This window comes from Corvus hawaiiensis, chromosome 14, assembly GCF_020740725.1.
Source record: "Corvus hawaiiensis isolate bCorHaw1 chromosome 14, bCorHaw1.pri.cur, whole genome shotgun sequence".
NCBI classification, from domain to species: Eukaryota; Metazoa; Chordata; class Aves; order Passeriformes; family Corvidae; genus Corvus; species Corvus hawaiiensis.
The window spans coordinates 7,837,110-7,859,737 of NC_063226.1; the positions used below are offsets into that span (position 1 = coordinate 7,837,110).

General features: G+C 45.6%; 1 protein-coding gene across 1 annotated transcript in view; it reads left to right on the forward strand.

The window, feature by feature from the left end:
- Positions 1 to 19,650, forward strand: part of HS6ST2 (heparan sulfate 6-O-sulfotransferase 2) — a 138,132-nt gene extending 118,482 nt beyond the window's left edge. The window contains exon 2 of the mRNA XM_048319082.1: positions 16,817 to 19,650. Coding sequence (XP_048175039.1) covers positions 16,817 to 17,519 — 703 coding nt within the window. The 3' untranslated portion in view covers positions 17,520 to 19,650. The remainder of the gene's footprint in view (positions 1 to 16,816) is intronic.
- Positions 19,651 to 22,628: the final 2,978 nt, after the last annotated feature.

Genomic DNA, 22,628 nt, shown 5'->3' on the forward strand with positions numbered 1-22,628 from the left:
GTTGGTGTACATATCCATTATCATAAAGCTATCTAAATAGTGGTTTTAAAACAATTGTGTAATGTTGATGCAGAGTTACAGTTTCTGCAGCCAAGAAGAGGCAATTCTAGTGACAGATCTGTCTCCCCAAGATGTGGGATGTAACACCTCTCATAAATAAAGCTGTTTAGATGAATTTAGCATCACTTGCAAACCAGATTTCTGCAATACCTTTGGGTAGCATGGCTCAGGGAGGATTTGGCGGGGCTCAGCTCTCCAAGGGCTGGGAAGAAGCTGAATGGGCCATGTGGGGTGTTGTTCCGGTTTGGCCAAATTTAGAAATATATGCTCTGAGAGAAGGCACAACCACCCCTCCCCCACCAGGTTTGGGAAAAATGAATTTTCCTCGAAGGAAAGTGAAGGAGATTAAACTATTTATTTACCAAACACACAGGAAAAGGAAAATAATGCTAAATAATAAAATCTCTCGCTGTGGAGAAAAAACCTGGGAAAAAGTGTTAGAGTCCTTCCTTTGGTCTCCTCGGAGCTGGGGCTTGGCCCAGGGCCAGGCCCTCTGTGCCTGGTGGAAAGTCCTCCTGATGTGCTCTGAGGTTAAAAGCAGTCCAGTAGAAAAGGGAGAAAATCCGAAATTCCAGGGAAGGGAAAGCAAAGTTCAACTCTCAGTCTCTCTCTGGAGAAAAGGAAACTGAAAAAACTGGCCCAAAAGCTGACTGGAAAGCAGCAAGCTGGGTGCCTCCTCGCTCCCCTGCGGCAGCTGGGAAAAACTGCTATCTCTGTGTGACCTTGAACAAGCTGCAAACTGCTTTGAAAAAGTTTTGCTCAGTTTTTCCTTCCCCCTCTCAGGCTCAGTTTAGAGGCATAGAAAGACACAAAGTTAATTTCTGGGCGTAGAGCAGTGACATGGGATACACATCATAAAGTCACCCCAGGACAGGTGTATTTTTGGTAGAGGGTGCTCAGGCCTGTGAAAACTGCAGAAATGTAAAGGCATTTAATAGCCATAAAAAGGTCAAAGCTCTGACAAGCATGTGATGTCTGTTGCCCAGTCTTGCCCTGTGTTTGGGCTGGACCTGCAGACAGGTTTATTCTGCACAGCAGGGATGTGAGCTATACCTCTGTTGGCCAGTGCTAACTAGAGCTTGGCCAAACAGTATTTAAATATATAGCTTTTATTAGGAAGAAAAGCTTCCTAATCCTTGCTCTGGGAAAGTATGAGTGATAGCATCTCTACTTTCATAATCTTTTGCAGTTCTCACATGAATATATGAAAGAATTTAATAATGTTCTAGGTTAGAAAATGATCGTGCATATGCATACATCTTTAAAATCTGTCTTCTCTGACTTACTTTCCCCTTACTTATGCTGAGAGAGGAAGCCAGCAAATGATTTCAATGTATGATGCATCCAGTATCACCTTTCACGTAAACAGAAAAAATATGCTTCCTCTGTTGATGTGATGAGACCAGGATGCATTTAAGTGTCTAGAGAAAGTGTCATTTTGTTTAAAATAATGTGAAGAGGAGCCCAGTCACAGTATGTTGAAATGAGTTACGGGGGTGCTGCTGTTCTAATGACAGGATGGGGGAGATGCAACTGAGGATGCCGCTGTTGTGCCTGAGCCCTGGCCCAGATCACCACTGTTGGGAGCCCTTTTTGCACCTGCTGCTCTTGTCCCCATCCCTGCACAGATGCTTTGCCAGAAAACCCTACTCAGGTGGTGTTTAGCTGTGCATTTATCTGGCCCCTCGGTGGATTGCTAAGCCTGCAGATACAATGGAGTACATCAACCTCAGTTCAAAACCCAGTGTAATTTTATGGGAATTAATTGTTCAGATAAATTTGGTAGAGCACAGTTTCTTAAGCTATTAAATGGGAAAAGACACTGCTGCCTGCAATTTGGGAATAAATTAGATTATTCTAGATTAACCCCTCCAGGGATGGAGACATAGGAAGAGGCTGTTGCTGCTCAGACAGTAGATTTTCAGGTTTATTTATTGCAGCAATCCAGCTGCCAGCATGACTGAGAGCGGAGCCTGAGCTGCTGCCATGCACTTCATCATGCTCTGGAGCACCTGTTTGCTGAGTTCAAATGCACAGGCATTGATCTGCTGCAAACCAGGCCACTTGCCCCAGCACTGGGGGCACTGGACACTGCTTTGGCTTCTCTCCCTGGGGACAAAATACCCAGGCGTGTTTCCCTGGGTGTTCAGGAGTTCATTGGAAAGTTTTGTTAAAGCATCTGTGCTCCAAGACAAGCTCAGCCCCTTCTGATCTACCAGTGCCCTGATTGGTTCCCTTTAGGAAGAGTTTCCCAGGTGGGCTTAGAGGAACACCACAGGTCTTGCCGTCTTCACCTCTGGATGCCAGCGTGGTGCTGGATTAAGTGACAGTGAGAAAATCTACACACAAGAGGCAGAGTCTACATGGCAAATTCTTTTGTGACTAAACATCGCTACCTGTCTGCAAAGCTGGCATTGGCCTCTCCACCTCCAAAGATCCACTCAATTTCAAAACAAAATGGCAAAAGTCTGGGGTCCAAAAGATCCATGCCTTGGCCTGTGCAGCCTCTCCGTTTGTCTGATCTTTGCAGTAGTACTTCTACATCCCAGGGGTGTCTGCACAAGCTGAATGGTGAGAGCAGAGCTGGTGGTCCCAGCACTGTGCCAGCACAGGGGCATGACAGGAGGGGTGCCCTTCCCTGGAGACCTGGCTTGAAGCTGATGCTGATGGTGAGAGGAATTATTGCTCAGTACAGTGAGTGGTGAGAGGAAATGTTCATTGTATTACTTTCTGGGACACCTTTCCAGAAAATGTTTCCTTGTGTTAATTGCAGCACTGATGCCATAAGCCCTGGCAGGAGCTCCCCTTTAGTGGAGGTGAATGGAGTGGAATATCAGGAAAGCTTTCCAGGATTCAGTTTGGTCACAGCCCGTTAAATCAAGAGCCTGTTCAATGAGGGCATCATGTGCTCCTCAGCCTGGCCACACACAGCTAGGAGAGACAGCTGAAAGCTCACAGTGCTTGCTGCTTGAATGTGGGGATGCTGCTACATCTGTTCCCCAGGAGTCACTGGACCCACACCCTCTCCCAGTGTGTTGTCTGAACTGGATAATAAAGCTCCTCAAAGCAAAGACCGTGTTTGCCATGGTGCTGTCAATCCAGGAGATGGATATTCGCAGGTCCTCTTTGTCCCCATCCACATGTGTGGCTCCTGTGTCTTGAATTATATTTCGTATTTTGTAAGAGGGGGGAAATATATACATGCGAAAGTGCAATTCTGATCTTAGGCATTGAGGATTTTTTGGAAGGATGGTAGACCAGCTATGAATGGAAAAGCTTCTGGTTTTGCTAGTCTGTTGTTCCCCAGTGATGTGGGACTTGGCACTGGTGGGTCCTGAAGGGGCACTCATTCCATCCTGTCCCTTCTCCCTGGAGACACCTTCTGAGGGGACTGCTGAATACACCAGATGGGTAGAGAAGGAAATCTCAGGACTTATAACTGATATGAGTGGTGTTCACTGAGGAAGAGGATGAGATAAACAAATCAGGTCCTTCATGGAGATGGAGATATCAGGATCACCACTTAGCTTCCTTGAGTAGGGCAATTCCTCAGTGCTCTCCCACTTCTTACCTCCCATGCTTTTGGGATGTACAGAGTTGTGCTCCACTTCATTTCCTTATTGGAAACATTTGCTTGGAGGAGGACAGCTTGGGTCGAATTTCCCAAAATTTCCCAACTTTCCCAAAGCTGCACTCCCAGCTTTGGAGGGTTGTGGTGTTTCAGATGGGTAGGGGAGATGCAGTAGAGACAGAACTTAAAGCTGATGATTGGTGAACTGTAAATTTGAGCTGGAAAATGTGGCTGTACTGTAAAATTCAGGACACCATCTGTTTCATTGCTTGCTTGCAGTAACATTTGTACTTGATAATTAAAATGTCACACACATTTTTAGCCAGAATAATCCATGGAGGAGTAGAACTGTGTCTTCTGAAAATATTTCAAGAGATACTCAGATAGGAACGATTCTGTTTTGAGCCATCTCTTGCTGCTCAAAGAGGAGTTTTGCTTCTTGCCTTTTTTTTTTTGTTTTGTTTTTTGCCTTTTTTCTTTCATATTTTGGGGAAGAGGTATGGGGAGTGAGAGCAACAGCAGATCCTTTTGGAAGGAACTGTGACCTTAGTGAATAACCCTACATGTCATGTGGTTTATTTTGCTTTAGGTATATCATACTGGGTTTATCATATCCCTTCTGGCAGGGGTAGGTTATCTTTGGTTTCAGCTGAAATCAGCTTGATTTTAAGGGTTTCTCAGCTAGTCTAAGTAAGAATTCCCTCCAGCTGAGGGTTCAAAGTGCTGCCTGCTTGTTTGGCTGTGGGTGGTGAGGGCTGGGACCTCAAGGCTCAAGAACTGCAGCAAGAAGTTACTCAAAGAAAGGTCAGATCTTGACCCAAGCTTGTGATACCCTCACAGTGAGAGAGCCATAGCAAAGGGTGAAACAAGTAGCACTGTTCATGGACAGCAGAATTGGATGCTTTTTGCATAGCTGTGCCAGTCCTTCAGCTGGCACAGAAGAGAGCTGGACTCCTCTCCTTGCCCAACCCAGGTTTCTGCCTCTCTGTGGTGGCCTCAGTTCAGCTGCCACTTTGGCTGGAATTTGCTTCATGGCACTGAAAAGATGGAAAAATTGAATTCACTTTTGACTATCTGCAAGTAGGATTTTGAATGTCTTAATGCTACAAATTAATTAACAATATAGGGTGCATCTGAAATCTAGAAAAATGCAATGTGTCCAAGCTGATCTCAGTGCCGAATGTGCTGTCACTGACCACCAGAAAACCATCTGATGAGGTTTTGCCAGCTCGGTCTCCAGTATCCAGGCACACCACAAGTTTGGACTGTGTGGATAGTCCTTCTGAGCACAACACAATGGACACATCCCTGGGTTTGTTCAGGGTTGTATAAGAGGCTAAAGTGACATTTTCCATTAACGTGGCTTTTTGAGGGCATTGTCCTCACTGACTCAGACTGAGTAAGGTATACTTTTACTGAATGTTTGAGGTGGAACTAGCAGATGTGGGAAACAAGATGTTCTGCATATCTTGCAATGTTTACTTAGTCTTGCTTGCTTAGCTGATGTGAAACCCCTCCCAGCTGAGCTTTGACACAACAAATGCATCCATGGAGTTTTACTAAAAATGCACTCTGCTGTTCCATGAAAATTTAAATCCAGTTATGTCAACTGTGTATGAATACGAGTTTTAAAATCCTGGTCTGCTGGGAGCTATTTGGAGCTCAGAGTGTTGTGGTGCATCGGAGTGTGCCATCAGTAAGTAGTCAGGATTAAAGATGAAGTCTGCGGAGGAACCACAGCCAGTACCTCAGAAACACTTCCCAGCCAGCCAGCTGCTTTCAGGGCTGTCTCCCATCTTAAATCAAACATCCCAGCATCCATGCAGACCTTGTACATCAGAGCCCAAGATGTATCCACAGGATGAGGCCCGGTGCTTCTGCCAGGAGACTGTATTGTAATGTGTGAGACAGGACTTAAAATATTCTAATTGTCTACTATGAAATTGCAATTTTGTTCCCTGGAGTAGAAGAGTGAGTTTAAATCATTAACGCCACAAGTCTCAGTGATGATTACGGAAGTGTTTGCAAGTGACTTAATCAGTATAGCTTGTCTGAGTGGCACATTTTAATATTATTGCACTGATTAAGTTTTCGTAGCTAATATATGTTTCGTTTCCAATTCAATTAAATGAGAATCCCCTTCTGTTACATGGTATTACAGTAGTGCCCTAGTGGGGCAGGAGCACACTTGGTATTTTCAACTGATTCAGATTTCTTCATTATACAGTCTCATGGTGCTCAACAGAATCAATGAGAGCTGAAATTAAAACTGTAGAAGTGACAGCTGTAAATACACTGTCCGTTCCTCTACCCCTCTTTTGGCAGCAGGCTGAGAATTATTTTAGTATCAATTCATTAATTACATTGCAAAGACGTTTTCAATAGAGGCTTGCTTTTGACAAAATTTTAGAAAGAGTGGGAAGGATTTTCCTTGGATTTCTGTATGCACAGTAATTATGATCAGCAAAATATAAGTTGCACTAATGTGCCTTTTTAATGTGCTATATATCCTCCGTTTAGTTTTTAAAAGGACTTTTGTGTAACCTGTCATGGGATGTATTAACTGGCATATGGAAGATTATCTGCAAATGGCTTGTGAAGGAATTACGTTCTTTCATGTGAGCCAAACCTCCTCTTATGTATTATTGAAGAGAATTGATTGAGCTCTGTTATAGTAACAGATGATTTTATAAATACCCTCTGGAGTTAATTTCCCATTGTGGGAAAAAAGCAGAGTTCTTGGGGCTGATAGTATGGTCTGTTTCTTGAGAGCTCCAAGGTTTCTGCAGCGCTGAGGCGGGGATGTTCAGTAGTAGCTACTTTCATATACAAAGGAGTAGGAAAGGGTGTTCAAGCAGCAGTGAGTGCTCAGGAAATAGGATAAATCACAACTTCATTTTCATGCATTCCTAAAGAAGACAAGTGTGCATGCCAAGCTGAGACAGGGGCCCTCCCCACCCACTTCCTCCTGGATCGTGTTAGCCAGAGAACTTGCAAATGAAGCGCACGGGGTTCAGTGATCTCCTTCTTCCCGTGGCTGGCTGGTAGCTGGCAGGATGAGTGTCCACAGCCCTGGGAGACCTTGGGCAGGTTCGATGTGGCAGCCCCTATCTCATTTCTCTTCTTTCATGCAGCTCCATGCAGCCACGTGTCAGCTCATGCCCTCTGCTTGCACACAGCAAAGCCTGTCTGAAATATTGGTTTTATATGATTATTAAAAGTATTTTCATCTGGTCAGAGAGTATGTGGCTTTGCGCATTTAAGACATAGCTAAAATATATGGATATAAGGATAAAGCTTTTTTATTGCTAAATATATGCTTTTTATAAACAAGAAGTTGGATTTTTTTTTTTTTTTTTAGAATATAATAAATATTTTAGCATAGTTATTCTGGCTCCATAAGTGCAATGAAAATGTTAGCCTTGGCATATCAATCGCGCTTTACGGATGACTGTAATTTCCTGAATGTCAAAACTCCAAATTTCTCTACTAAGCAAACTTTTCAGTGGCGAAATAGATTGCCTCCATAATATATCACTGTGTGCAAGAAAAAATGAAATCTTTATGTACTGTATTATGAATCAATGAGGCATTAAGATTCTTGGAAGGGTGAGTGGACTCTGGAAAATGAAAAAAACTGCCGCTATTCCATCTCTGTAAACCGCTGCTTATGCAGCGTAGGCTCTGCAAACCTCAATCTTTGCTGCCGCAGAAATATCAGTTACACATTGAAACTAATTCCTGCAGTAGCATTTAGGTGGGGTAAATATTGTTGTAAAGATCTGATTTATAGCAGCATCCTGTGGTTATTCACCAGCTCTGTTGCAGTGGCCTCCTTTTCGCTTCGGGATATCTGCCATGCTTTCTAATGAATCCATAAGAGCTCTGTGATACCGGACCACGCCTGGAAGATGTGTGTGATGCAGCTCCGGGAGCTCCAGGGGACAGGGACAGCTCCTTACACCAGGAGTAGGAAGGTGCTCCTGGTACTCTGTGGGTGTCACAGCTCAATGTTTTAAAAGACATTGCTTAGACCTTGAGTTTTCTTGGTGTGTATTAAGAGCAAAATTCAGCTCTGCCTTGTGTTTATTAAGGGATAATTGCCCTAGGCAAGAAAGGCACTTTCCAAAGCCAAGGCCTTGCATGCTGCCGAGACCTCACAAATCCAGCATCACCTGTACTGCAGCTCATCATCCATCACGATGGAAGCATGGCACACACTGATCCTCCTGTCACGTTCTCTCTCCTTTTCTTGGGTTTTACCTCCCATGTCCAGCCTGGGGGCTCAGTACCACTGCTGCCCTCCCTCCTGATGCCTCTGTCATATACCTAAGCTCATGAGGTGGGAAGCTTTACTGCTCTGTATAGGCTGTGATGGAAGCTGGGTGTTTCCAAAGGGCAGTTCAGTCCTTTATCCAGCAGGTCAGGTGGGTGGGATAGTTCTGGGCCCCTCTGCCCACCATTGCCACCCTTTCCCATGCCACACTCCAGCCTGGAGGCAGAGGACTGGGGACTGGCACCAGCAGCTGAGCCACTCTTCTGTTTGCTGAGTCTAAAAACAGAAACTTGCTTCTCTTTTTACGCACTACTGAAAAAAAAAACAGTTTAAAAGGCCACTATTCTTGCTGAATTGGTTGTGAGCAGGGGTATCCTGCAGAGATCTTAATAATACAGGCAATTATGAAATTAATACCATTCTGGCAGATCTGCAGGGCCACTCTCCCCTCCTCAGGCAACACTGTGGACAATTATTTTGTGCGTGAGGGTAGCTGGGAGCATGTGTGTATGTGAGGCTGCATATTTTTTACTCATTTAAAGCCTTATTTTCATTATCTTTGTTTGCATATGCCATGCCTGCACATATATGAATGTGTACCTTGACCTGCAAAATCACTGCCTTCCTCTGTGCCTGAAATGCTTTTTTTCTGCAGATCTTTCCTATTTGGTAATTTCACGGGCAATGATGGGCTGGTGTCATTGCTGTTCTTGAAAAATTCAGCTCCTTTTTATGGGTTCCTCTGGTACTTCTCTCCTGCTGCCGTTGCTGTGGGTAGGCTGCTGGCTTCCTACCCCCACCATTAGTGTTTCTAGACAAAACATCTCTGTGATTCATTGGGTGCTGATGGAAGTGAAAACATAATGATTACTTAGAGGAAATGTAAATTTGCATTTGCTAAGGACTTTAATTTGCAGTCCTGAAATATTTATCTCCTTTCCTTCCAGGCCCTTTTTCAGAGCTAATGCAGGATTTGCTTCTACCACCCTGAGACCCAGAATAGAGGAATACAGTCCAGGTAGTCTTGCAGGCTGCTGCAGAGAAAAGGGGTTTGGTCCTCCTCCTCTCCCTCCCCATAATCTTTATCCATCACTTCTTTAATGAAGAAGGGATTTGTTCATCTAGATTTTACTGTACTTTGAATTTTGGATGAGATGGACCTGGAAGTTTAGTTCCATTTAAATGACTGAATAAAGAGACGTCTCATAGGACCAAGTAGGAGCCAGCCCAGGGTCTGTTTGCTAGGCAGGAGCTGCACTGAAGTCCTTGGGGAGAGGAGAGAAGGGGAGCAGTCCTCTTCCAATACCCCTGCTCCATGGTTGCCTCCTTGGAAGAGCTGTGACAGGGGCAGGGGAGGCCCTGACATGGGCAGCCAGGCTGCAGATCCAGGGCGTGGAGGCAGCCATGGAATACTGGGCATCAGATCTTCTCCCTGCAGCTCACAGGGAACTCGACAGCTCCCCTTGCTTCTCTCCCACTCTGAGATGGGGTTTGTTACCACTGTCTGTGGGGCCGGGAAGCCTTGGGAGCAGGGCAGCACTGTGGAAAGCCCGTGGACAATGAATGCATCTCCACTGTTGCCGTTGCCATCCACATCACTGCTGGGAAGCATCTGGGACTGAGCTGGAGTGGATGCAAACATTTGATTCCCAGCACTTCCTCAGTAAGCTTGCCAAATATTTTGGTCTCATCTCTGTGAGTTATGCTGTGGGAGCAGCTCTTGGCAGGGAAGAGGCTTTCTCGTTTTGGGGGGAGGTTCCAAGCAGGGATGGTTGAGGCAGGGGAGGCTCTCACCATGATGCTCATCCCTGTCCTCTTAGTTGTGTCTCTAGGTGACAAAGTTTGTCAAGAATCAGGATGAGTCACAGTATTAAATGAGCGCTTTGCCTATCTCTGAGTGATCTCCAAACAGATGCCAGACTCCAACAAATTAGGCAGCAGAGGTATTTTTCTTGGAGGAACAATCTGTGGTATTAGCAAATCAAACTCTCAGTTTGATTCAGTTATCATTCTCTTGATGGGAATTAACCTCAACTTCTGGGAGCAAAGCACTCAGCGCCCAGCATGGCGTAATTGAGTTTGACTTCTCAGGGAGATGTGGTGGCCATGATTGATCAGCTGAGAGACCCTCTGCCAGAGATTAAAATCCATCAGCAGCTTTGGAGCCCACTGGGAGGGTTTCTAAAAGCAGAGCAAGGAATGTGAGACTTGCACCGTTCGCATTCCTGACCTTCCATCATTGCCTGTGACTTTGCTGTCAAATAATCCTGAGCAGGGACATTTTCCGAGTGGTGTGGGATGAGGGAGAAGTGCAGGAGCCTGTCTGCGACAGTTTCACTTCATTGCTGGGAGCAGTGGAGGAGAAGGAGATGGGATCTCAGATCTGTGTGCGAGGCCACGGTGTAGGAACATCTTCCTGTGGTCAGATGAGCTGCAACAAGTTGCCATCTCAAACCCCAAATTGCTCAGCTTTTAAAATAAGTATGTGACTGCTCTTATAAACGAGCTCTGTAGATTTTTATTCAGCAGCATGAGCAGTTTGTGCGGAGGGGGGAAGGACATGGATGTCCTTGTGCTGCTTGCTGCCTCTGGTGATTGTGCATTGTTTCTGGTGCTGAAGTACCAACCCTGTGATTATTTTTCTTTTTCAGTAGCTCTGTCCTTAATCCTTTGCATCATATGCAGAATCTCTGTTGTGGAGTTTTAGTTTGTTTTATTTGCATTTCTGCTGGATGTGGCACAAATCTGGTCTGTCCCTTTGCCCCTGCACCTTCGGGGGAACTTTCCTTTCAGAATATCCATCTTTGCCTGGAGCAGAACTTGGTTTATCACTGATTCAAAGGAGTCTACTGCACAGCAAGGTACTGTAAAGTAAAGAACGCCTTTATTGGGCAGGCTGGGAGCACGCAGGGGTTAACACCTCCATATGCGTGTCTGCCATGGTCATCTTATAGAGGTTTTTTATACGTTTACAAATTTGTCATTCTCTGTTTACAAGTTCATCATTATACGTGTACAAGTTCGTCATCCACCTTTGCTTTGGTCACTTATCTAGAGTTACAGTCCTAAGGGGTCTTACATGACTTGTGGTTTCCTTATCTTAGGGTTACAAACACAGCACACTATTCTTAATACATTTATCGTATCTATTTTGTTAATACACACTTAATTCTACTATTACACATTTTGTTGCTATATTAGTTACACTTTATTTATAACTGTGTATTGATTATGTTCCTATTCTCCCATTACATTTTTCTACCCTTTTGTGGCTGTTCCTCTATCTGTCATTAAAACTGCAGTTAGCATGCATCTTCCCCCTTATCACTTAGCCTGTAGGGGTTAGGCCTCTGTTCTGCAGACAAGCAGTTAGCCAAACCCATTTGCTCGCATTCCATTCCCTTATCATCCTAGTCCACTCAGGTTTGTTTTTTAAGAGCAGTTAGCGTTAGGTATAGCATATCCTATTCACTTATCATCATAGCCCCTTTCCAGGGCTAGGCTTCTTGTCTTGCAAAAGCAGTTGCAGTCAAGCATAGCAGCCAACACCCAACTTTTACTAATCCATACTTTATACTAAAGCACCTATGTTAAAAGAATTTTATGTTTCATATGTTAAAAGAGTCCTGTGTTTAAAGGAGTCCTGTGTATCAATACTGCCCTGTTAATGTACCACAAAGTCCATGAACTGGGGAAAAAAGCGCACACAGATTTGGAAACTTAACAAATTTGCTTGCTTCCCCTCAAAGAGATGGAGACACTTTTATAAAATTGCCTCCCATTCACTGCACAAGCCCCATCTGTGATGCCAAACATCCTAGCCAGGCTTGCCATCTGGATAAGCTTGACCTAGATACAAACTAGTGTGTTTGAGCCAGCTTAAAGCATAGCCTTACTTTTGCATGGTGAATGGGACTGCTCCAGTACTTTCCCTGGAAATCATAGCTCTGCTTCCTCAGCCCTGTGCTGAAGCTGTGTTTTCCTGGGTTAGCTTGCCCTTAGGAACAGCCTGTGGGGAAGATGGGGATGTTTCTGGGGCTGCGGTGCTCCCTTTGCAAAGGCTCTCCCTTGGTAACCTACAAAGCCCTTCTTACTACAGCCTCATTTCTCAGCAGAAATGGGAAAAGGTCACTCAGTCCCTCACCTACTAATCCACTAATGGATGTAATGGTGAGTGGATGTTCAGCTTTCAGCTCCCCTCTCCAGTCCTTGCCTCATAGCTCCATCAAGTTGGGCTCAGGTTTCCAGGCTGAAGCCATGGCAACTGCCAGTGTCTGACCTCCAGCCTCCCTCGACCTCAACAGGCAATTAAACAGTGGGGCATTGGGGTTGGGATGAGATGTGCTCTGACTTTGGGAGATTCTGACCCATTTTGATGCACAGTAAGAATCACCGTCTCCTCACCTCCTTAACTCTGCACACAATGACCCCCCTGAGCACCATGGTGTGGGTGCCTGCATATCCCTTCCCTGGCAGTTTCTCCAGACTCTGAAGTCGCTGGCTTTACTCAGTGTTGTCATCCCCTGGGGTTTCACTCTTCCTCACTTAGACTTCAATTTCTTTTTTCTTTAATTTTTTTTTTTAATGTTGCAATTTGAAGTTTGATGCAAGGATTCTTAAAAAAACTCATTAGATTGAAAAAAGGGAATCTCATTCTGCCCCTGTGTTTGGCAGAGGTGGGGAAAAGGCTGGCAGGAATGGACCGTGTGTCCTGGGGTGATGTTATAAGGGGTTTTTTTATTCCTTAACCATCTGCTTAATGCCCAAGGACACTGTGTATTTAAGATGGACTCGGAGGGCGGGGCCAGAGCAACGAAGCCAGGTGCAGGTCGGTTGAACGGCTGGGCCCAGCGGCTGGGGGCTCCAAGGGTCTCGGCAGGGCTCGGGAGGGAGTGCTCCGGGAGCGCTGTGCTGCTCTTTGGGTTTTTTCATTCCGGCTAGCTGGAAAAAGGTTGTGTTGGGATTTTTTGTTCTTTTTCCCTTCCCTCCCCTTCCCTTCCCTCCGGTCCGGGGAGCCTGCAGGGTGGCCCCGGCAGGCCTGCAGGGTGGCCCCAGCTGGTCCAAGCCCGTGTGTCTGTTCCCTCTCCAGGCATTTGTTGTATCTGGAGTTTTGTTTTTTTCCTATTCTACCCTGTTTTGTTTTGTATTAATAAACAGTTTGGTTTTTTTCCCACTTTCACTTGCTGTTACTAATTTGTCTCATCGGTGGAGGAAAAGGGCAGGCCCTTTTCCCTTTGGAGGAGGCACTCCTTCTGGAGCGCTTCCTCCTAAAATTTTGTCTCCAAAAACCGAGACACTGTGTGACCACGGGATTATCCCTCAAAGCAAGCAGATGCAGTATGGGGAGCAAACTCAACATTGTGGGACTGTTCAGTCCCCACATTCCTCAAGGAATAGCAGTGCTCAGGGAGATACCAGAAGCAAGTCACTGTCACATCACCCTACATTCCTGATGCCTCCAGGGTCAACCTAATTTGTGAGTTGCCCTCGAGCTCCCTTTCTCTGCTTCATGGCCACCCAACTTCATCAGAAAAGCAGTGTTTCTGGTGAGTGCAGCCCTTAAGTTGGAGGGATGATTTGTGGTAGTTGGAGCTCTACCTGCAAACATGTTGTTTCGGGCTCTGAAACACACACTTCAAGGAATGGGCAGGAGCTCAATGCCCCCTTGGTAAGAAAGAAAGAACAAGGTGTTACGTACAGAGCTAAAAATAATTGAAAAGCTTTGAGTCTTCCTCTGTTGCAGAAGAATGATGCTCAAAGTGCTGATGGCCGAATATATCTCTGGCACGGCTCTGACTTGAGGATGCCTTAAAGCTTTTGTGACTTTCTGAAGCTCAGTTCAGATGAATGCAGAGCAGTGTGACTGCTTTCCTGGAGCTGCCATGATTCCTAACTTGGAGGAGAGGCTTCGGGCAAAAGCAGATGTTCCCAAAACGGTCAGTGCATCTTTTGGTAGAATTTTAATAGGCAGGCTTAAGAAGGGGAGAAATGCATAAAATTGCTGAGATTGGCCCAGCAACTGACAAACCATCTCTCTCTAAGACATCTCTTCTCATTTTTTGAAAGCAGGATTCATCTGGGAAGTAACAACATGGAATAAGTAACAGCTGCGAGCCTGTTTCAGCGAGCTGTGCTCAGGCCAGGGAAGATATGGGCCCTGTCTGGGGCATCCCATGAATATCCCTGCCTGGCATCCTGAGCTCAGGATGCTGGGGAAGCCCAGACACCTCCATACTCACTGCAGAGTCCAGTGAGCATCTTTACTCAGCCTTATCCCCCCTGGTCTCCCTCAACTGCAGCATTTCCCTGGCAGGCACAGATGGAGATAACCTGTCCAGATGAGGCAACCCAGGCTGACGGTGATTTGTTACAACACAGCCTCTTCCACCAGCACACGAGTTTTTATTCATTCTTTTGTTTTTACAACAGCAGCCAAGGGAGACACTTAGTCGCCGCCTGTGGCCAAAGAGCACAAAGGGAGAGTGGCTAAAGAGTTTGAACTATAATAAAATGCTCACTGTATCGATCTTGGCTCAGGATGTGTTTCCCTTCTTGCATTAACTCCCCATCGATTTCTGTGATGACCTTGGAGCATAGAGTCTGGTTGGCCTTCTCCCTCAGCTGGTAGCACCCCTGTGCCTGCACCCTTCTCCCCTGAGCTGAGCTGCTCATGGGCCAGCTTGTACAAGGGTCTCTGGGGTAAGCAGAGCTTTGCTTTTGCCTTCTCAGTAATCAGAGGTTTGTTGCTGTGTGTTAGTTGCTATAGTTAATGTAGAGGTTGGTGCTATATGGTTGGGTCATTATTTTAGTGCAGTGTCCCAGTAAACTAGCTCCAAGGCTCAGGAGTCCTGGCAGAAGGTAAAGAAGGGTCTTGGCTTTGTACCACAGGTGCTCCATTTCCCCATGTGGGGATCCTGATAAGGCTGTGTTGCTGCTGCATCAAAGGAGCCTGAGACACAAACATGATCAGGGACAGCTCCTGCTCATTGGAGCAGCTGATTGAGGTGGCACTCATGGAAAGCCCTTTCACTTTGCCAGGTTGGGTTCTCCAATGATACCTGAGACATGCTGAGATAAGACAGAGCAAAACTCTTCCCCATCTCTGCAAGGGACAGTGTGGGGTTAGCAGCTGCCACTCACTCATGAAAAGTGAGCTTTATTCTTGCTCCTTCTTACCTCCAACTCTCACAGTGAAATCACTGAATGGCACTTCTGTGGAAAAGGACCTTCCTTGGGATTGTGGCAGGGGCTTTAGCTCCCTTTGCCTGTGTGAATCTGTGGCCAAATCCCTCTGAGCAGGGGGGGTGGCAGTAGCACCACCCCAGGTGAGGATGGGGATGGTGCCAGTTGTGGTGTCCGAGCTCCAAGCATCAAGTGCTATTGTTTCCAGCTACTGATGCTGTACTGGGCTCATTGGTTTTATTTGGTTTTGCACATTTATTGTACTTTCTACTTACTTAATTATTTATGAGTGTGGATTCTCTAAATAGGAAGAGGAATGGTGACTCTCCAGGTTCTCTTTCCTTGTGCAGTTGGATCCTTTTTGTGCTTGTGAATCACTTTTTAGTCCATTCAAAGACAACTTTTTGTAAAACATTGACATCTAGTGGTTTTTCTGCCAAAGGATATGATAGGGAACAAAAGTTTGACTTCAAGGTGGCCAGTCATGATGTCACTTGAGAAAACAAATTAATGTCCTTCTCCTCCTAGGAGAAACACAGCACCTAGGACATGGCAATCACACCCTAGGTGCTCAGGGCTCCTGGGCACACACTTCTTGGTGTCCTCTTCCTGGAGGAGTGGCCTTCCCTGGCAGGACAGTTCGCTTATTGAGCTACTTTAATTCCATTTGCTTAAGCAGATAGCTGGTATCCTGATGGTGTTCCTCCAGCATCATCCAGGTGAGGCCATGGTCATGTTAGTGGAGGTTCAAAGAGCTGTGTCTGTCTTCAGGCTGTAATGGTGGACAGCATAGCATTTGATGGTGGATATTAATGTGCAACCCAGAGTGAACTCTGGGCAAGTTCTGTGGTTGAACTTGCAGCTTTTCCAGCTGGTGGCCTAATGGGTTCCCTGTGGCAGCGTCTCCCCCACATGTGCTGCTATCCTGTTGCTTCTAACCAAAGCCAGCACTTCCCTTGAAAATGTTTTCTCTTACAAAATGCTGTAATGCATCCTTTAATTTCTTGTAAGTCACTTAGCTCTCCTCTCTCATTGTTTCAGTCCTATATCACATGAAGGCAGGAGAATAAAACAGGATTTACATGACCTTTGCCAAGGTCCTCATTAGGGTGGACGTGGTTTGGGGCTTCTGGGCACACCCTATTTATCTGGCCTGTGAAAGGAAAGGTCCTGTAGGAAATGCCTTCGTCAGAGGTGTTATGCTGCTCTGAGGCTTGTGCAGCTGAGACCCACAACTGCTCATCAGGGAATGTAGCACGGGCAGCTCTTTGCTGTCTGTGGAGACCTGCCAGTGCAGCTGTGTTGTACAAGGAAATTAAAAGAGTCAGAGCTACCTGTGTCCTGCTTGGGTTGTGGCTTACATCCTGGGAGATATTTCAAGTATTCTCCCAAGGTGTGAGGTGACCAACCAGCAGGAGCATGTTGCCACATGGACAGCCCAGCACAGGGGGGAGTCTTGGGTTCCCTTGACCTTTGTAGACACACCACCTGTTAAACAGAGACAGCTCTGTGTATGTGCAGGTAGATAACAACCCTTCGCACTCCCCCCAGGGAGTTGTTCAGCCATCCTTCGCCCTGTGGAGGTGAACTTGGAGAGGAGCCTCTGCAGCAGGGCTGCTGAAAGCCTCTTAAGTGCATCTCCCAGTTTGTATTGATTTTGAGCGTTAATGCACTCTGTGCTGGAGACACACGGGACTAAACGCTCTGTTTTCCTCTCCCCTTGGCAGGAATTTCTACTACATCACCATCCTGCGTGACCCTGTGTCCCGATACCTGAGCGAATGGCGCCATGTCCAGCGAGGAGCGACATGGAAGGCGTCCCTGCATGTCTGCGATGGCCGGTCCCCAACCACCGAGGAGCTGCCCAGCTGCTACACAGGGGACGACTGGTCAGGATGTTCCCTGCAGGAGTTCATGGATTGTCCCTACAACCTGGCCAACAACCGCCAGGTCCGCATGCTCTCCGACCTCAGCCTGGTGGGATGCTACAACCTGTCGGTCATGCCTGAGGAGCAGAGAAATAAGGTTCTGCTGGACAGTGCCAAGGAGAACCTGAAGCGGATGGCCTTCTTTGGCCTGACCGAGTTCCAGCGCAAGACTCAGTATCTCTTTGAGAAGACTTTCAACATGAACTTCATCTCGCCATTCACACAGTACAATAGCACAAGGGCCTCCAGTGTGGAGATAGACAAGCAGACTCAGCAGCGCATCGAGGCCCTCAATTTTTTAGACATGGAATTGTACGATTATGCAAAAGACCTGTTTTTGCAGCGGTACCAGTACATGCGGCAGAAGGAGCACCAGGAAGCACGGCGGAAACGCCAGGAGCAGCGGAAGATTCTGCGGGCGAAGCAGGCACATCTGAGGGAGCAGGGGGAGAACAGCTCCAGCACTGACTACACAGGGAACGTGGAGCGGTGGCGGCGATAGTGCGGGGCATCTACCAGGTGAGGAAAAGAAGCAGAGCCCAACTCAACCTGAAAAACAGAGACGACAAGTGATGCTTCTCAAGGGTCTGAAGCAAAATGAGGTCAAAATGTTGCCTTTGCAGTTGCCTTTGCATAAATGTTGTACTGTACGTGGAACACTTAATCTTAGCGTGTAATTAAATTGTCCTTTTTAGGTTTGTTGGATTATTTATGAAATACAGGAACCAACTCGGCTCATCAGAAATGTTTGCTTGGATATTTATTTAAAAGAAGTGAAAGAAAAAAATCCTTAAATTAGCTATGAGTACGAAACGGGATGCTGGAAAATGTTTATGATGCTCAGCTGAAATCAATCTGGGAAGCAAACTCATTTCCTAATAAGGAGCATTTAGCATACTCTCACAATACAGTATATGAACAAAACCTTTTCCCTTTGATTTTATCTTAACTTTGTTTTAATAATGTGTTTTCAAGGGCACCAACTGCTTATGGTATTTACCAAGTTAATGAGTGGGCAATGAAGGGAACAATAAAGGTCTAGAAAAATTATCAACTAGTTTTATGTATAATATTGGCTTTTAAAAGTAATAGAAGTAATTTCTCTAGTTCTATAAATATTTAAAATTTTAAACTTTTTCTACCTACTGCTGTTTAGAGTTTTAAGCTTGGTCTATCTCATACTGAAAAAAAAAAAAAACCAACAAACATACATCTCTGAACTCAATGCCAATGTAATTTGACACTGTTTCCAGAATTTTTCAGGGCAGTATGATTTTAACCATTCTGGAAAAGTTACAGCACATTCTCATGTTTGTTTCATAAAGCCTTCTCGAAATTATAATCCTGTAACAGTGTCTCATTTTAAGTCTTTCTTACCCACTAGAATACATAATGCTGAATTTATCATTCCTTAATAATTGGTGGTATAAACTAGGTGAAATTATGTTGCTGATATTTGTGTAGTGTCTTTAAAAAGTCATAAAGCTCTCTAATCCCAGCAATATTATGAAGAGAATTGCTCAATAGAAGTAGACTTACACTTGAATTAGAATTTACTCCCAGTAAATCTTTGCTACACCAGATAACAGGGCTTTTTTTTTTTTTCCTGTGCTCTTGAGCCCTTCATAGCAATGACAGATGAGGACTGAAAATGATGGAAGCCAGTTTTTCCATAGCCATAGTTACACAGGAGGAGAAGGATGTGTGGTGCATGGGGTGCAGCAGCTTGCTCCCAAGCAGGCTTTGCTGGGGCTCAAGGTGCAGAGCCGGAGTGGGATCACCTGCAGCCCTCCAGCCTCCCCCAGACCCACAGGGAGAGCAGACTGGGGACATGGTGCAAGGGGCTCCAATAATCTCTATGCAAAAAAATATAAACCTCTGCAAGGCTTGGGCCAGACATTCAGCAAGTTCAGAACATTTGTCCTGCAGTGCTCCTGAGTGTGGCACTGAGTGGAGACACCTGGAGAGGGCCCCCTGTATTCCCAGGGACACAATGCTTACAAGGCTCACTTGCACTGTTGCCTTTCACCTGTATTACTCTATACACCGTGAAGGCAGGGGGGCAGAAAATGAGGCAGAAGGCTTTAAAAACATCTTACAGCTCCACACCTAAGTTACCTGGAAGTGGATGTTGTGTGGCAGCCTGGGGGCAGCAACCCTGCCAGGGGCAAGGGGAGAGCAAAGCAGCAGCAAACCAATACCCTGCATTAGCAGCTTCAAGAAGAGAATAACTTCATGTACAGCAATTTTTTTTTAAACAAGAACTGCAGTTGCCAATATGATGTCTCAGTTGTATTTTGGTTTTCACGGGGGAAAATAATTCGCTCTTGAAACTGAAAGGCACTGCTGTAAACAGGACTTAACTGTGGGCGAGCTGGAGGCCTGTTGCAGGAGGTGCATCTTTTTTTTATGCTGTGGTGTGCATGGTTTACAGAGACTAGTTGCATTTTCTTTGTGTATACTGTTTATTGTATATAGGGGATGTACGAATATAAGGATACCATTTTGTCATAACCATATCAAATTCTACTGATTTCCACGGTAGACACTGTCTTATTGTGTAGATTTACAGGCCAATCCACTGACTTTGTGTCATTTAACAATAGAACTGATAAATAAAATTTAACCACAGACTTCTGATTTTCATGTGGTTATTTCTTTTTCTGATGATGTGTTGAGAGCCGCACAGTTCAGAATGGATGGTAATTCCGACATGAGTGAAATAGCAATTGACAGCAAGTATGTGAGTTTGAAGTCACAGCTTTTCTGAAGTGTATTTAAACTACAGCTTTCAAGGGCAAAGCCACTGTGGGCTTTTGTCTGGTTCAGGAGTTACAGAGGTTTTGACTTCTTTTCTGAGCAGCCCTCAGAAAAACAGGCTGTGATTTTTGATTATTTTAAATATGATTGTTAGTGGTCTGGAGCATTAAGGAATTCTTTCTCTGTATGTACATATATGTGTGTGTATGCATATGATTTATTTTTTATCCTTTATGAGATACCCACTCCATTTTGACTGTGGGAGGATGCTGCCTAGGCACTGACTTCCAGTGCATCTCACTGTATCCCTCCTGGGGACACAAAAAAAAATTGACTGTCCTGGGTTGCTCCAAGCCCTGTCCAACATGGCTTTGAACACTTCCAGGGATGGGGCATCCACAGCTTCTCAGAGCAACCTATGCCAGGGCCTCACCACTCCCAAAGAGAGGAATTTCTTCCTAATATCTTAGGTTTATCTTCTCTCGTTCAGTTTTAAGACATTCCTCCTTGTCTATCACTCCATGCCATTGTCAAGACTCCCTCTTCAGCTCTCTTGGAGCCCCTTTAGGCACTGGAAGGGGCTCTCAGGTCTCCCCGGAGCCTTCTCCAGGCTGGATCCCCCCAGCTCTCTCAGCGTGTCTCCAGAGCAGAGGTTCTCTTGCCTTCTGAGAATCATCTTGGCCAGAGATGCCACAAAGATTCTTTTTGACAGTTTGGATGGAGGCATTTTTTTCTTGGTGGCTATTAAAGATCCACAGGTTTGCCAGCCTTGCAGCAGGACAGTTGACATGAAGGTGTCTGCAGGAGACTTTGCCTTGATCTACGGGAATTCCCCTGTGAGGACAGAGCTGCCCTTCTCCTGCCGGGGCATCTTACCTCTGTAAGGCTTTTTGAGCTCTGGGGAGCAGGAAGTGGAAGGGGTCTGCCAGCAGATCTGCGTTTGACTGGCTTTATAGACGGGTCTGTTAGTGCACTGAGAGAGCTGCTGCAGGAGCTGCTAATGGGATAGAGGTCATGCGAGATGACTCCCTGCAGCTAAAAAAGCACCCAGCAGTGAAGTCTGGCATAAAACCAATTGGGGTTGCCTTTTGAGAGGAGTAATTTGGCAGCTGAGAAAACTCTTACTGCAGGAGAGGAAGGATGGAGGAGTGGGGGATGTGTTAGGACAGACAAACTTCAGAAGGTGAGAAGCTACAGCAGTGAGTCAAGTACCTCTCAAACCCTCTGGCAAGTTTTGAAAAGCCTGGAGACATGTTAAGAAAACTCTTCGGAGCACTGAGATGCCTCTCACGTTTCCAGGGATAGAAAGGCATGTCAGCACCTCTGGCACTGCCAGCACCTGGGCCTGTCAGTGTGGAGCCAAGGGCTGTTGCAGAGATGGAGACGTGTAGTGCTAAAACTAATGTCGAAGAGAAAGTCTTGGTTCCTTCTGCCCTCCCAAAGATTGGAAAGTTGGTAACTGTGAGACCTCTGTGGCCTTGCAAAGGGCCGTATTGGGTCTTAGAGTTCAGGACTAAAGCTTTCCTAAAGAGCACCTGGTATGCAAAGGTTGTTGGAAGTGAACTGCTCAGCTGATTTTTGTCAATGACCTCTTTATATGACGTATGATCCACTTTAGTGATCTGTGATACGTCTGCTTCCAATGATGTAATTTTTTAGTAAAAACAAACTAATAGGCTTTTTCGTGTGGTTTTTTAAATTCACACATTATCTAAAATATCAGAGCCATGGGTAACACCTGACAGATACCAATGCAATTCCTGTTTCAGCTGTTTCTGCTCATGAAATCAGTGAGGAGAGAAGAAAACCTGATACATCTCCCCTCTTAAATTTGAGCCAGAAATATCAGGTAATTGAGGGAACCTGTCAAACTAATGCAAACCTTGAGCTGGAGCCCTGAGCTGCCAGATTGGCCCAGTACTCCCAGGGAGGCACAGAGAGCACCTCTGGGTGGAGAGGTTATCCTTATGGAGACATCTTCTGCAGGAAGATATTTTTATTTTCCAAAAACTAAAAAATATTTTCCAAGCAGGTGATAAATTTAAATCTTTCAGTTACTAAAAATATCCGTGTCTCCAAAGCATTTGGGTGGAGCTGGGGGTGGTTTGGTTATTGCTGGACCCTGCTGGAGTGGCAGTGCCTGGGAGGGGGGAAGTGGAGGGTCCTTTACAAGTGGGAATGGGGGTACTGGGATGGGGACCTGGAATCTCCTGCCTCCAGAGTGGATGGAGCACTGCCAAACTAAGCTGTGATTCAAATGCAGGTGTGCTCCAGGCTCTGGAGGCATCTGGCACCATGTCCTTCCTGCCCCGCTGGCAGCTGTGGCTCCACAGAGGAGCAGCCTGCACAAACTTTCCTGAGCAAAACAGCGCAGCATCTGAACTCTTAACTATGAAATTCAATTCTGGGTTTCCTAAAGCAATCTCCTTGTTCCACCAACCTCATCAGGGAAGAGTGTAATTTCGTTTAATCCATTTCTTGAGTTCAGAGTGAACAGTGTTGCCATCATGCTAATATCACTGCTCTGCCATCTCTAGGGACGGAGTGATGAGTTTGGGCCTGAAATCAAATTTGGCTCTGAGCTTCCATAGAATCTATCAGCCAAATTACCCGTAGACTCTACCCAGCAGCTCTGTCATGCAGTTTAGCTCTGTGAGGGTACATTAGGTCAAGCAGGAAAGGTTATATCGCTTTTTGTTTGGGGAGCAATGAAATGCTGAAACAATACATATGCAAAGCAATCAAAATAGTTATAGTGAAGGCTGAGTGTTCATTTTCAGGACAATACAACCACTGCCTTTTGGTGTCCTCAGCTATTTTATCTATGTATTCCCTCATATGACTGCAAATA